The 16320-nt window shown below is 39.1% G+C and overlaps 1 protein-coding gene across 1 annotated transcript in view; it reads left to right on the plus strand.

Moving 5' to 3' along the window:
* Positions 1 to 3761: 3761 nt before the first annotated feature.
* The window catches only part of LOC137502871 (zinc finger protein 184-like), an 88422-nt gene continuing 75863 nt past the window's right edge, over positions 3762 to 16320 (plus strand). Inside the window, exons 1-2 of the mRNA XM_068230030.1 lie at positions 3762 to 3892; positions 10220 to 10349. Of these exons, the coding sequence (XP_068086131.1) occupies positions 10284 to 10349 (66 nt within the window). The 5' untranslated portion in view covers positions 3762 to 3892; positions 10220 to 10283. The remainder of the gene's footprint in view (positions 3893 to 10219; positions 10350 to 16320) is intronic.

Consider the following 16320-nt stretch of genomic DNA (forward strand, 5'->3'; position numbering starts at 1 on the left):
CAAGTCGTGTGTAGTAGTAGTAATGTATCGTATGTCTAAATATAGTGGAATGATGATTTTTTCTGATGAGCTACGCAGGTGAAATGCGGATGGTAGTTTCAGAAAGACATTACAATATGTTTTGTATAATTTTAATTATTGTGTTGCTGTGTTATTTACCTCTGTGTGCAATTTAGTAGTGACACTGTGAATGTTGAGTTGTTCTTTACACTGTAGCCTGTGACATATGGTGGTATGTTCAAAATCTTGAGAGGTTTCCATTTAGGATATCTGTATCTTGTTATATCAGTGTTGTTATGGAGATTCTTCTGTATCACATACTTACCCCACAACAGCTACAGTATATCTGGTAGTTACTCGTGATGATTTAGGTAACAGTAGGCTACCTCTCTTTCATAAGGTATTTCATGATTAATTGGTGTGTAAAAGATCTTCAGAGGTGGGTGGTGGTGAGTTTGCATGGGGTCGAATCCCAGGATTGGCAGCCCTAAAAATCATTTCCGTGGTATCCCCATTTTATCATTAATTATCCTTAATTAATGCCGCTGCATACATAATCCTGTCCCTTTCCCTTGGACTTGTTGATGCAACATTAAACTACTAGCAGGAATGGAAGAAACATTTTCAGGAATATATTTTGCCTGTGAGAACTGTAAAGCTGTGAGCTCGCATCTGGGAGATAATGGGTTCGAACCCCACTGTAGGCAGCCCTGAAGATGGTTTTCCATGGTTTCCCATTTTTGCACCAGGCAAATGCGGGGGCTGTAACTTAATTAAGGCCACAGCCGCTTCCTTCCCATTCCTAGGCCTTTCCTGTCCCATTGTTGCCAAACGACCTATCTGTGTCTGTGCAACATAAGAAAACTGGCAACCAAAAAAAGAGAAAAACTGTTAAAGGTAGCTACTTGAAAATAAAGCCAATAGTATATTAATACAATAACCTATTATGTACAGAACAAGTAAACATGGCACACTTCAGTATTGTCCAATACATTGAAATATACAAAATACAATTGATCATAGTTTTCTGAATAGATATGTGTTTACATAGAAATCTGTTCCCTGGCAATTCACAAGAATCAACTCACTCAGCCACAGGAACGAAATTGGCTGAAATAAATTCTGTGAGGCACTACTCGAGGTATTCAACACAGACAAGCTTCATACTACGTGAGGGACAATAAAAACTGCTGAACATTTAAACCAGTTGTTTGGCACAGAACTCCCTACAAGGGGCGCTCTGATAAACACCACTCGGTTGTGTCATTAGACATGACATGCACAGAAAAATAAAGAAAGGATTAAGTAAAGGTTGGTGGCATTGTTCGATGAAATGAGTTGATGGCAGTATTGTATAAATTTTTGTCTTTAGTTCAACAAATTATTCTTCATTTTCAATTTCCTGTCTTCTGGGTTGAAATCTAAATCAAGAACTTCCTCAGTTTTTCTCTCGGTATAAGTCCAGAATCCGCCGGCACGGGCGAGCACGGGCTCCGCAGCTGCTGCTCGTACGTCTATATGACGTCATGTATGACGTGTTTAGCGAGTTGATGTTTGCAAACATGGCGGATAATTCGAAGGAACGTGTAGCGGCCGCTAAACGTATTAAATAATGGTCTGGTATATTTAGCTGTTTGAGACTGCGTAACACAATTCACAGGTACCGGATTGGGTTTCAACTTGACTAGTTGATTCGTGAAATAGATATTAGCGGCGCGATATGATGGGGCTGACTTGATTTCGCGAAAACTTTACGAACATGATGTACGTCCGGCAAGTTAAAAAATTATTGGTCTGGTTTGGTTAGGTCCGGCTAGTGGCAAAGCCATTGGTCTAGAGACAAGCAAAAGGGAGTCTTCAGGCGTAAGCACCCAGGTTAGGGCCGTGAAGCGGCCAACAGCCTCCAGCATCCCTCACGAAAGCAATTGTGATTCACCGAAAACCACTTCTTTTTGCTAGTTGCTTTATGTCGCACCGACAGATAGGTGGGACAGGAAAGGCCTAGAAATGGGAAGGAAGTGGCCGTGGCCTTAATTAAGGTACAGCCCCAGCATATGCCTGGTGTGAAAATGGGGAACCACGGAAAACCATCTTCAGGGCTGCCGACAGTGGGGTTCGAACCCACTATCTCCCGGATGCGAGCTCACAGCTGCGCGCTCCTAACCGCACGGCCAACTCGCCCGGTCCGAAAACCACTGATAGTAACAGGTTATTTTGCGATCCAGCGAAAACCACTGATAGTGACAGGTTAGGTTGTGATCCAGCGAAAACCACTGGTAATGACACATTCGGTTAGGTTTGGTTAGGTGCGACAGCATTCCTAATTTAGCGGGGTGATCCACCAAAAACCACTGATAGTGACAGGTTAGGTTGTGATCCACCGAAATCCACTGATGGTGACAGGTTAGGTTGTGATCCACCGAAAACCACTGATAGTGACAGGTTAGGTTGTGATCCACAGAAAACCACTGGTAGTGACACATTACGTTAGGTTTGGTTAGGTGCGACAGCATTACTAATTTAGCCGGGTGATATACCGAAAACCGCCGATAGTGACAGGTTAGGTTGTGATCCACAGAAAACCACTGGTAGTGACACGTTAGGTTAGGTTTGGTTAGGTGCAACAGTATTACTAATTTAGCCGGATGATATACCGAAAACCACTGATAGTGACAGGTTAGGTTGTGATCCACCGAAAACCACTGATAGTGACAGGTTAGGTTGTTATCAGCCGAAAACCACTTATAGTGACAGGTTAGGTTGTGATCCACCGAAAACAACTGGTAGTGACACGTTAGGTTAGGTTTGGTTAGGTGCGACAGCATTACTAATTTAGCCGGGTGATATACCGAAAACCACTGATAGTGACAGGTTAGGTTGTGATCCACCGAAAACCTACTGATAGTGACAGGTTAGGTTGTTATCCACAGAAAACCACTTATAGTGACAGGTTAGGTTGTGATCCACCGAAAATCACTGGTAGTGACACGTTAGGTTAGGTTTGGTTATGTGCGACAATATTACTAATTTAGCCGGGTGATATACCGAAAACCACTGGTAGTGACAGGTTATGTTGTGATCCACCGGAAACCACTGATAGTGACAGGTTATGTTGTTATCCACCAAAAACCGCTGATAGTGACAGGTTAGGTTGTGATTCACCGAAAACCACTGGTAGTGACACGTTAGATTAGGTTCGGTTCGGTGCGACAGCATTGCTAATTGAGCAACTGTTGTTGGAAGTACACTTTTGGTGATGACATCACGAATGGGAAAGCAACACTATACATACGAGTATATTGCAATCACTGAGACAGGATATGAATTTATGGGTACTCACCATAAGTTGGCACAAGAGTGTTTGCGTAGATGTACTCCCTCCTAAAATGATGATAATTACTAGTATGGATACAGCACTGAACAGGAGTTTTAATTCTTTTGGCTAGTTGTACTTCGTCTTAAAACAATAATCACGACTTTGACATAGCTGGACACACAACTCGATTGTTTTCGTCTAGTTATACTTCCTCTTAAAACAATAATTACGACTATCACAGAGCTCGACACACGACTGATCTCTTTGCGTCTAATTGTACTCCCTCTCAAACAATAATCATACTGCTGGCAATGAAACTCGTGATTTGAGTTTGATGTATTTTTGTCCCTCATAGAAGTTAAGTTGGCAACAGTTGAGAGAGAGACGACAGAGTCATCTTTTGAGGTAAATATTAATTACTTTGCAATGCCATCTCTATTACTGGTAATGTACCTATATTTACATCGTTTACACCTCAAATTATCAAGTAACATGTTAGCTGAGTGGATAAGCTGATAGACTATGGAGATGAAGATCGCTGGTTCAAGACGGCCTGTCGCCAGGAATTTATAACAGGTAAGTGAAATTGGATTAGTGTGCGAGTATATAAGTGGAATAACTATGAATAAAAAAGGTTAAATTGATGCCGGTGAAGTACAGGCGGGAGTTGAAAGAAAGTGAAGGGATAGGAAATACAAGGTGAAAGTTCTTCAGTATCTTTTAAGTTCTCCCCACCCGAAACCCCTCTTACCCAGGAGGTCCCGTAAGTATGTCGTCATAGCTGTGCCGGCGAATTCTGGCCTTGTTCCTTTCTCTCTCCACCACTCCCTTCCTTGAAGATTTTTCCACTTTGACTCTCCTCTTGTCTCTACACTCCTTCATCGTAAAATTATTCCTTAGAAACTAGTTGTTTACAATAATTTACAATGATATATAAAAATATTATGATTACAATTTTGATTAAAATGGTTAATCATGTCTTAAAAGTTTTAATGACAGGGCAAGTTGGCCGTGCGGTTAGAAGTGCGTAGCTGTAAGCTTGCATCCGGGAGGTAGTGTGTTCGAACCCCACTGTCGGCAGCACTGAAGATGGTTTTTCTGTGGTTTCCCATTTCACACCAGGCAAATGCTGGGGCTGTACCTTAATTAAGCCCACAGCCACTTCCTTCCCAGTCCTAGCCCATTCCTATCCTATCGTCACCATAAGTCATATCTATGTTGGTGCGACATAAAGCAAATAGCAAAAACAAAAGTTTTAATGGGGTATCTTATGTTCCCATCTGTTAGAGATATTGTAAAAATATTATTGATGAACATAATACTGATACTAGGTTGACTATTGAAGTCAAATAGGAGTCAAAATATTTATAACAGATTTTTCAGTATGTGCAAGAATCAAAACACTCAGCTTAAGATGATTTGCAGATTAGCTAAAAATCTTTTCTTGATTAAAACAAGAGTCTTTATTAATAATATTCAAAGTGAAAATGCTGGATAGATAGCAAGCATAGCTAGTGGAGGATACTTGATCAAGTCTCATTCATGTGATAAATTATTTCATCTTCTCTTTAAATATGCAATATGCTGCTGCGGTCATAAAGCTTGTGAAGTTATTACCATTTAAGTCTGAGGAATTCGACTGGATTCTTAGGTGTAAATGAATCTGCTATGTGATGCATGTGAATTCTGTGAAATAAGATGAAAAAGTGTGTGAGTTGCTAAGATTAGAGTTGTTCACTAGTGGAATTAATCTTCTTACTTACTCTTTTGACACTCTTTCCCCTACGCATACCACCCGCGATCTTAATGCCCCGCCCAGCCCTCTTCACCCGACATACTCTCCGCCACTAATGACACCTCTACAACACGAGGAGTAGAGGTAAAGCGATTGTCAGACCACCACACACAAGCAACGCTGCCGGACATCTGTCCTAATGTCTAAAGGGTATGTGTTAAGAAGATTAATTTCACCAGTGAACAACTCTAATATATAGCAACTCACACACTTTTTTGTGTAGAGGCGCGCGGCTGTGAGCTTGCATCCGGGAGATAGTAGGTTCGAATCCCACTATCGGCAGCCCTGAAGATGGTTTTCCGTGGTTTCCCATTTTCACACCAGGCAAATGCTGGGGCTGTACCTTAATTAAGGCCACGGCCGCTTCCTTCCAACTCCTAGGCCTTTCCTATCCCATCGTCGCCATAAGACCTATCTGTGTCGGTGCGACGTAAAGCCCCTAGCAAAAAAAAAAACAAAAACACTTTTTTGTCTTATTTCACAGACTTTAATACGCATCACATAGCAGTTTCATTTACACCTAAGAATCCCGTTCAACTCCTCTTCAGACTTACATGGTGAATACTTCACAAGCTTCACGGCCCAGGCAGCATACTTGCATCTTTTAAGAGAAGATGGAATAACTTGTCACATGAATGAGATTTGAAGGAGCATCCTCCACTACTGTGCTTGCTATCTAACCAGCATTTTCACTTATAGTAGATTATAGCTAATAAACAAATCATTTTAAGCTGAGCATATTATACTAAAAAACCTGTTGTAAATATTTTGACTCCTACTTGACTTCAATTGTCAACCTGGTATCAATGTTGTGTGTGTCGATAATATTTCTACAATGTCTCTAATATGTGGGAACATAATATGATCACCATTGTCATCAACATCATAATCATCATTTCCCTTTATCCATCTGTAGCCAGGTAGGGGCAAATATGGTTGCTCTCCACTTTCTTCGGTCTTTCGACCACTCCTCCTCCAACACTGTGTCCCAGTCCAGGTTTCTTTCTAGTATACTGCATTGGATTGTATCCTTCCTTCTCAATCGTGGTCGTCCACGGCCTCTCCTTCCTTGGATTTTCATTTCCATCCCCTTTTTTGGCATTCTTTCGTCACTCATTCGCTTTATGTGGCCAAACCATCTCTGTCGGCTCTTCTCTATTCTATCATTCATTTTTTCCACTCCAATTTCTTCCCGGATTTTCTCATTCCTTATTTTGTCTCTTCTACTCTTCTGTATCATACTCCTCAAGAACTTCATTTCGGCTGCCTGTATTCGACTCTCATCCTTCTTTTTCATTGTGCCAGTTTTTGCTCCGTAAGTTGTTATGGGTACGTAATACATCTTTTACATAGTATCCTTTGCTTCCATTGGCACATCTTTGTCCCATTACATTTTTCTTACACTATGATAGAAACAACTACCAGCTTGAATCCTCTTATTAATCTCAGCATCCAGTCGAGCATTCTCCATTAATTCACTCCCCAGGTATTTGAACGTTTCCACTACTTCGAGGGGCTTGTTTGCAAGTCTAGGCTGACCTTTCCCTTCTTTCTCCCTCTAGTCATAACAAGAGTTTTACTCTTTTCTACACTTATTTTCAATCCACATTCTTCGATCTTCCCATTCACCACATTCAACTGTTCTTGAACCTTCCTGTCGTCTTCTCCCCAAATCACAATATCATCTGCAAATAACATCATGTTTATTTCTCTTCCTTCATATGCTGCTTTTGCTGTTCTCATGATGTCATCCATTACTATTGTAAACAGGGTTGGTGATAGAACACTTCCCTGTCTCAGCCCACTAGTTATTTTGAACCAATTTGTCCTGCCAACTTGTGTTTGCGTGCAACTACAACACTCCTTATACAATGCCATGATCATTTTTATTAATCCCTGTCCAATTCCTTTTTGCACCAGACTGTCCCAAACTTTAGTCCTGGGGACACTGTCATATGCCTTTTCAATGTCGATGAAAGTCATCACCATATCATTCCCGTACTCCCATTGTTTTCCCATTAGTTGTCTCATAATGAAAATGGGCTCTATTGTTGACCTTCCACTTCTGAAACCAAACTGATTTTCCTGTATCTGATTCTCAACCTTCAACCTTATTCTACTTTCCAGTATCCTTTCCATTATCTTAGCAACATGGGATATTAGAGCAATTCCCCTGTAGTTCTTCAAAACTTTCTTATCTTTTTTCTTGAAAATTGGGATGATGATTATTCCTTTATGCCAATCCTCAGGGACTTCCTTATTCCTCCAGACATTCCTGAGAACTCGATATGTCCACTGAAGGCCTACAGCTCCAGCTGCCTTTATTATCTCCACTGAAATTTCATCTATTCCAGCAGTTTTTCCATTCTTCATCTTTCTTACTGCCATTTCAATTTCATTCATTGTAATTTCTTTATCCATTTCTTCATTAACTAATTGCCTTTCCTGGTCGTCCATTGAATGACTGTCATCTTCAGCAGCTTCTGAAGATATTCTCTCCATCTATTTCTTACTTTTTCTGGCTTTGTTAAAATTATGCCACCTTCATCCTTCATAAATCTGGTGTTTACTTGATCTCTCTTTTTGTTTCTTAAGATACCATACAGTAATTTCTTGCTGCCCTGCATATCATCTCTCAATTTCTGTGTGAACAATGCCCAGCTTTTCCTCTTTTCTTCCTCCACTACTTTCTTGGCCAAATTCTTTGTCTACACATATTTTCTTCTACTTTCTTCAGTCTTAGATGTTTTCCATGCTTTCCATGCCATTTTCTTTTCCTTGACTTTAATCTTTACTCTATCATTCCACCAGTGTGTCCCTTTGTCTTTCACATTTCCTGATGTTCTACCACATACCTTTTCTGCACATCCAACCAGTGCTTCCTTAAATCTTTTCCATTCATCTTCAACATTCCCCACCTCCGTCCTGGGTACCAAGGGTATTATTTCCCTTTGAAATTCTTCTTGAATGCTTTTCTCCAACTTCCATACTTTAATTCTTTTCTCTCTTCTTAATGGGAGTTTTTCAATCTTTCCGACTTACAATTTTCCTATCACAACTCTATGATCTCCACCAAAGGCTTCTTCAGGCATGGCTGTTACATCTAAAAGGTTCTTCTGGTGTTCTTTCTCTATGATTATATAATCAATCATGGTCCTTGTTCGTCTGTCTCCCCAACCATACCTTGTAATCTTCTGACTGTTCTTCTTCCTAAACCAGGTGTTTCCAACAATCATTTGATTCCTCATGCAAAAATCCACCAACAACTCGCCTTCTGGATTTACATTTCCATATCCAAGGGGCCCTACAACATCTTCCTTTCCTTGTCTTTCCATTCCAACTTGTGCATTTAGATCTCCAATCAATAGCACTTCATTATCTTCTATCTGTCTCTCCACTTCCTCTAAGAAGTCTTCTAGATGCTCATCTATGCAACCAGTTTGTGTGGCATACAACTCATATAGATGTTTCACGCCATTTTCAAACTGGAGTCTCATCATCATCATCCTATCTCTGATGTATTTTGTATATTCCACATATTCTTGGATTTCTTTTCTAAGTATGATAGCCACTCCATTTTTTGCTTCAGGTCCTCCGCTGTAATACAGCCTGTACCCTTCTCTCAGAGAAATCTCCCCTGTACCCCTCTTCTTGGTCTCGCACAGTCCAAGTATGATTATATCTTTTTCTATCATGAAGTCAACTAGTTCTTCTGTCTTTCCCGTCAGTGTCAGTACATTTACTGTTGCAATCTTGATGTAGTTTGGTGCTGGTTGCCCATTTATCACAGTTCCCCCAGCAGCTGAAGAGCTGCGCGTCGCTTTTAGCAGGGGACGCCTTAACATTTTCTGAGGCACCATATCTGCTTTGTCCATATAGGCTGTTGTTACGATGGGCTCACCATACCCAAAGGCATTTTAAACCTACTGCCAGATTCAAAATTAGGCTGCCCCTAAGATGGAGACAGACGCTACGGGTTTGCCCCTTCTGTCATCTCCACCGTACCGAAGTCCACCTTCTCCGGCGTAGATGCCGTTGAGGTCTTCACTCGTAACCCTGAGCTGGGACCCATACCAGATGTTACACACCGGGTCAGTGTGCTCTGGGACTCACAAAGGCAGGGGCGCCACTCCCTGGGTAGGGCTGCCTAAGAAGAGGGTCCCTACCTGCTACCTAAAACATAATATGATACCCATTAAAACTTCACGACAAGACTAACCAATTCAATCCAAATTGTGACCATAGTGTTTTTATACATCATTGTAAATTATTGTAAACAAATAGTTTTTAAGGAATAATTTTAAATATAACATCCATTCTAGAGCTCTGGCTTAGAGTATGGAATTTATGACTGATTATATAATACAATTATTATATTATAGTCATAAAGATTGTTAAGTACTGAATAGTTGGTTTTCAATAAATTAATTGTAAATTTTAATACTTTAAACTTTCCACAACTTCTAATGGTCTTCCATTTCCTTCAATATTCACTCTTCCTTCTCCATTACCTCTCACCATTACTACTATCGTACACTTTTCCACACTTACTTTCATTCCGTATTCCTCTATCTCCTGTTTCCATACAGTATTTTGTTCTTGCACTTCCAATTTATCTTCCCATATTACTGTTTCATCCACTTCTGGTCAGGACTCTGTTTGTATGTATAGCTCTAGAATTACCACAGTTATCCAAGTAAAGTTGTACAATCTAAAGAAAGTCATCTTGCTGTGGTTTCAGTTCCATATAAAAACCTGTTTGTTATATAGCTATGGGTATGATATAAGGTGCCATGTGAAACTAGGTGTCCTTTGACTATGATCTTGATATCGACAGATGTTAAATTATATTTCTCATGGAAGTGATCACTGTTTTAGAATTCATGTAAAACAGGAGGTCCTTAGCTATGATCATAGTATCATTCACAGAAAACTTGAGGTCCTATAGGTATGATCGTAATATCAACAGTCATGTAAAATTTTGAGTCTTTTCGGTATGATCATATTATTGACGGTAAAATTACAAGCTTGTTGCTTAGTCTATTGAGAAATAATGTTAGTAGCAATGACAGCAATAAAATAATATATTTTTCTGGCTTATGTTTCAGTGTAAGGTCACTGGAATTAATCAACAATCCCAGTAGCTTCGAACTACTTCAGTTGCAGTGTGAAATGGACATGGAGGTAAAGATCAAAGAGGAACCAGCCTGGCTTGAAGGAACAACAAATGCACCACTTGTAAGTCTCATTCTAGATAACATTATTGAGGTCAGAATTTAACCCTTAGTAGCAGAATAAGTTTGGCATGTGCATAATTTACTATGTGCTTTCTCAATATTAACACCAGCAGTCACCATTTGCTGCGTGACCATCTAGGTGTAGTATGACTCTGTTTTGTTTCTTTGTCTAGAAATACGCCACAGCGTACTACACAAAGCTGCCAATGCTTAGGAACTACAAACTACAATATTGACGTACATTTATGATATCTATGGGTCAAACTAGTGACAAAAACATTGTTCATGGGACAAGGAAAGGGGTTTTGGTGGCATAAGCCACCAGATAATGGCTGCCAAGTGGACAGTTGGCCTCTAGCATTCACTAGGGAGACCCATTTACAGTTCAGCTCGTGAGGTGAATATACGTAGTGCTGACCATGTGGTGCGAGTTTCAGTTGATCAATACAGGTGTGCTATAGGCAGATATCATCACAAATGTTGAAAAAAAAGTCTCAACATTATACAAACAGTAGTTTAATTAGTGGTGGTGATGGTGCTACTAGTGATCGGTGGAGTGGAGATAAATCCTGGCCCTGCACTGTCATGGGAAGATATTGAGAAGCTCAAGGAGGCCATGCAAGAATGCCAAGCAGAGAAGACCAAGGAAATTTTAACAGAACAAAAAAAATGAAGGATTTGAAGTCATTCATACAATCAGAATTCAAGGATATCAAAGAGAACGTGTTACAGAATAAAAACATAATAGATGGAATGAGGACGAAAGTACTGGAGCTAGGAGAAAGGTTAAGCAACCTCAAAGATAAGGGAAAGACACGATCAAGGGAAGATAGGAAGAGAAACATAATAATCTACGGGTTGGCAGAAACAGAAAGAGAGGACTTTAATGATATGCTAGGTAGAATACTTTCCCTAATCAGGGAGAGTTTGAAGGTCGAGTGCAACAAGAGTGATATTGATAGTGCCTTTAGATTAGGAAGGAATATGGGGAGAAGCCCAGTAAAATTATGTATGGCATCTAATTTGAAGGCTCGAAGATTTTTGGAAAACATGAGAAACCTGAATGGCACGAAAATATGGATCAAGAAAAATTGGACCAAGAAGAAATGGAAAATATGCAAAAAATACGTTTCATCAAGGAAAGGCGTGGCACTCGGGCCTAAAAGCATTTATCCATGGAAACGGACTTATAATAGCGGCCGATTTGTGGAGCAGGATATGGACTGTTAGTCAGCTCCGCGAGCTGGGACATTGCCTTGATGCGTCAGCTATGCGGAAGTCCAGCAGTCTAGTGAGTGACGGCAATAAATCTGAGTCAGCAGTTGTGTGTGGCAACAAAGCAGGGACAATGTACTGAATGACGCGGCGACCAAAACCAGGCATCACCAACTCAGGAGATTAACCCAAGAAGGAGAGTTGGTCCATAGGAGGTAAGACATCACAGGGAGAATTAGGTTTTCTTTACAGATAACAATGATATAACAGCATAGACGAGAGAAGTGTCACCACCAACTGCTCTAAAATTAAACCCTATCTTGCTGTATATATAAATTTTACCTGACTACATCAACAGTTGAATTGCACAGTACTCAATTTTTAAATTTTAATGACAAGAGTTCTTATAACATACCGATAAAAAGTATATCAGCCATATAACATTCTCGATATTCACCTATACAACTTAATCAACACAAGAACTACAAGAGGATTGAAGAATGAATGCAACGCAACATGAACTCAAATTTTAATAGACGTTTTTAAAATATACCATGTTTTAATGTGTTTAATGTGCTATATTTTTTAGTGTCTTATGATGTGGCATATATATTTTAATGTGTTTATGTACTCATATCCATGCTCAATCAATAGGTTTTAGTTTATTCTAACCATCACCACTTTTAATCAGAGATATTTTAATGCAACATACTGCAATATATTTTACTTCCATTTTTCATTAGACATCCGGATGCTCTTACGTAACATTTTTGTAATTTTGTCCTTTGACTGTAAATTTGTGTGCTAGCTGATGATGGCCAAGATAGGTCGAAACCGGTACTAGTGCAATAATTCATTCACAATAAATGTATTGATCGGTGGAACATTTTTCTTGTCTATTACATACAATCAGATATACCCACGAACAGTAACTAGGCTGGCTAGTGGTATCAATAAATATTGCGGGTATATTAAGCAAACTGGGAAATGATGAATTTATAGATCTAATGAGAGATACTGAGAGTATTGGGATAGTAGAGACTTGGTTGTCGCCTAGCAAAAATGTGAAAATACCAGCATTTAAGGTCTGGAGTAAAATGAAATATAAAAGGAGCCTGAAAGGGCATTACCCGGGAGGGATAACAGTGATTGTAAAAGACGAAATATGTAAGCAGGTGGAGATATGGGAATCGGGATGTGAGGAAATGATTTGGGTAAAAGTAAAAAAGGGAAACCAGAGTGGGAGAGAAATTTTCATTGGTTTTGGTTACAATCACCCATCGGGATCCCCGTTAGAGAAGATAAACTTCTTTGAAGAGCTTGTTGATGCAGTAAATCAGATTAAATTAGGAAGTGAAGAAGCGGGAATAATTATAATGGGTGATTTTAATGCAAGGGTTGGCTTAAATAATCCATTATACGATTAAAAAACTGATGAAATATTAATAGAAAGAAGGAGAAGCAAAGACAAAGAGTTTATCAAAAATGGAGAGAAATTACTGGAAATATTTGCGATAGAGGAATTGTACATCTTGAATGGGGGCTGGCTGGGGGACGAATCAGGTAACCTAACGTACATAGTTGAGTCAGGAGGGAGTGTTATAGACTTGGTGTTGGCATCTAGAGAGGTTTTAACTTTCATTACGGACATTCAGGTAAAAATGTGGACAGCATCTCATCATTTCCCAGTTGCAATTCTATTACTGAGGGATGAAGTTAAACAAGAAGGTAAACAATATTTCAACTACGAACAGAGAAAATTAGTAAGATACAGGTGGAGCGAGGAAAAAAAGAGAAGAATTTAGGGACTACTAAAGGGGTAAAACCTTTGAAATTTTGAAGATAGGTATGGAGTATATGATACATGATAATAACATAGATGAAGCAATAAGAATGCCTGAAAGACCAATAGAAGTAGCTGGTAAGAAATGGTTGTTAGTAAGAGAAGGCAATATAAACGAAATGTATGGTATACTGAGGAGTGTAAAGAAAAGAAAAATCAAGGGATCAAGGCCTTGAAAATGTACAGAAATCAGGGATCTCAGGACTTATGAGCAGATTTTTGTAAAAAGAGGAACGAATATGTTTTGAATGCTCTTGTGGTATCAAGATCACTGTATGGTGTAGAAATATGGGGCATCGAAGCAGACAAAAAAGAACTAGATGTAATAAGTAATCAGTTCTGTAAAATAATGATGGGTCTACCAGAATATACAGCAAATAGTGGAGCTAGAAGTATATGTGAAGATATCAGCATCCTAGCAGATATAAGCAGGAAAATAGTAAAATATTGGTTAAGATTAAGAAGGGGAGAGGGGAGCGGAATATTGAACCTAGCATACCAACACCAGATGAGACAGTTAGATGATGATTATTGGCTATTGGAAGTGAAAAGTATGCTAGATAAAATAGGAATAGGAGAATATTGGGACAAAGAGATGAACAGTAAAGAGAACAGATTCATTAAAAAATTAACGATTAGAGTGAGGGACTTAGAGAAACAGAATGTGAAACCAAAAGAACACTAGCAGAATTCTGCAGAATTATTCAAAACATATCAATAAGAAAAAAAGAATCCTAAATAGGGAACTAAGAGGTGTGGTGTGGTGGCTAATGGGGTTATATAAAAACAAGGGACTGCGAGATAAACTTAATGAAAATCATTGTTTATTCTGTGGCAAAATAATGGAAGAAGCTCATTTATTGAGAACATGTAAGGGAACAAATGCACTGAGAACTAAATATCTTGGTGATGAATATAAATTTAAAGTAGAACGAGAGAAGGAATTGTATACAATAGCTAATTTGTTAAATAAAAAATGGTTCCACCCAGGAAGAGTAGCTAAACCTTTTTGTATTTTAAAAAACATGTGGCAGAAAGAAATGAGAAGAGATTAGCACTAACTAAAAGTAATGCCATTGTTAGTAAATGTGATTTTGATGGGTGTGATGATAGACAAGTAAATTCGAATTATATATAGTACAATGAGTAATGAGAGGTAACATGTAAACAGAATAGTGCACTAAGGGCCGGTTCTACCACCTCCAGGTAGAGCAGCAGGTAATTTGCCCTCCGTGTAAAACGATATTTCCGTTCGTCCATTCCCGGGTAGCACTGTCGGCAGCATAAATCGTAGTTACCCGGCGCATAAATTATCAGCCTCCCGAAGCTGCCAATAAACCTTTAGCTGCCGGGCAATTCTTGAGAGCTGAAAACTGTTTATTGTATTTGAAGCTCCTTGCATCTTGTTATCTCAAGTTGTTGATAAAAAACAAGATACAGTGACAGCATTCGGGATCGGTATTGCATTGCAGTAAGTAAAAACTCAGCAGGATACACTAATTTAAGATTGTATGTCATGGTATACGTAATTTTGTTTCGTAATTCCATATGTCTTAAGGTTAGCAGGTTTTAATCATGGATGAGCTTCTTGAGATTGTTGATGATTATGATGACGATGAACAATTAGTACCAATTAGGCGTCCCCTACGCCGATACGAGAAAGGCCAGATCATTTCTGTATCTGGACTGACGCCGAGTTTTTTTGAAGATTCAGGCTTAAAAAGCCCACTGTGCTCTACCTTTTGGGATTAATTGAAGATGAACTACGAAACGTCAGTGATCGGTAAGTTACGTTATTGTATTAGTAGTTTGACATAATTCTTGGAGTCACACAATTATCACTCAAAAGATTTAAGAAGTGACGCTATATAGTGTTATTCTGAAGTGAAATTTAATTACAGGATTTTAAGAACTTGTTCAGCGAAGATGGGCACTGTATACATTCGCAACAAACTGAGATTTACGGAAAGATCAAACATTTAGCTTGTTCCCTTGCTCATATTTGTGTTCACGTTTGTGTTGAACGACTTTTAGGTTACATGGTTCAACAAGGACAGGTTAGGTTACAGCTTGCAAGGAGTTAGTTTTGGTAGAGTGGTGAAAATAGAGCGGTTCCAGGATTCAGATTATTTAACATATTATTATTAAATTACAACTATTTTTGTCACTGTTATGTGCTCAGATACCATACTTTCAATTATCCTAATACTCATATGCCTAATAAGTTACATTTTGTGCTGAGGAAGCCTGTATATGATGTATGGATACCTATTTTCCCTTGAAATCAAGTGTATCGTTTTTTCTTTTTGTAGGAATTTTGCAGTCTCACCCATGAACTGCCTATTGCTAACATTGCGGTTTCATGCAACTGGGGCAATGTTCGTAGCAGCTGGTGATTTTAGTGGTGTTAGTAAATCAACAGCATGTTCAATTGTAAAACAAGTCACCTGGGCTATTGCACGGCTGCGACCTCAGTTTATTAGAATGCCATACACCGAATGTGAAATCCAGAGTGTACAGATGGAATTTTACAGAATTGCTCGATTTCCCAAAGTTGTTGGGGCATTGGACTGTACTCATATATATCTCCAGGTAAATATGCAGTGTTATACAGTAGTATTCTCCATCTACACATTACTGGTATGTGAGGCTACCTCACTTCTGTTTCTTCCTTTATCCTATTTGCTGCCCTTTCACCTGTTGTTACTTTAATTTCATGTGAATTTAGATTCAGCTATTGTGCATCCATACAATCGCAAATACATTACCATTATCCTTTTCTCTCTGTTGTTATTATGTTTCATTGGTACTGAACATGTAGGCCTGCTGAAATATTTTCACATAACTTAGACCAGTGTAATAGCCTGTTGCTACTTATGAACTGTTGTGGTGAATCAAGGATATACGTTGGTGT

The sequence above is a fragment of the Anabrus simplex genome, chromosome 13 (assembly GCF_040414725.1).
Source record: "Anabrus simplex isolate iqAnaSimp1 chromosome 13, ASM4041472v1, whole genome shotgun sequence".
Classification (NCBI taxonomy): domain Eukaryota; kingdom Metazoa; phylum Arthropoda; class Insecta; order Orthoptera; family Tettigoniidae; genus Anabrus; species Anabrus simplex.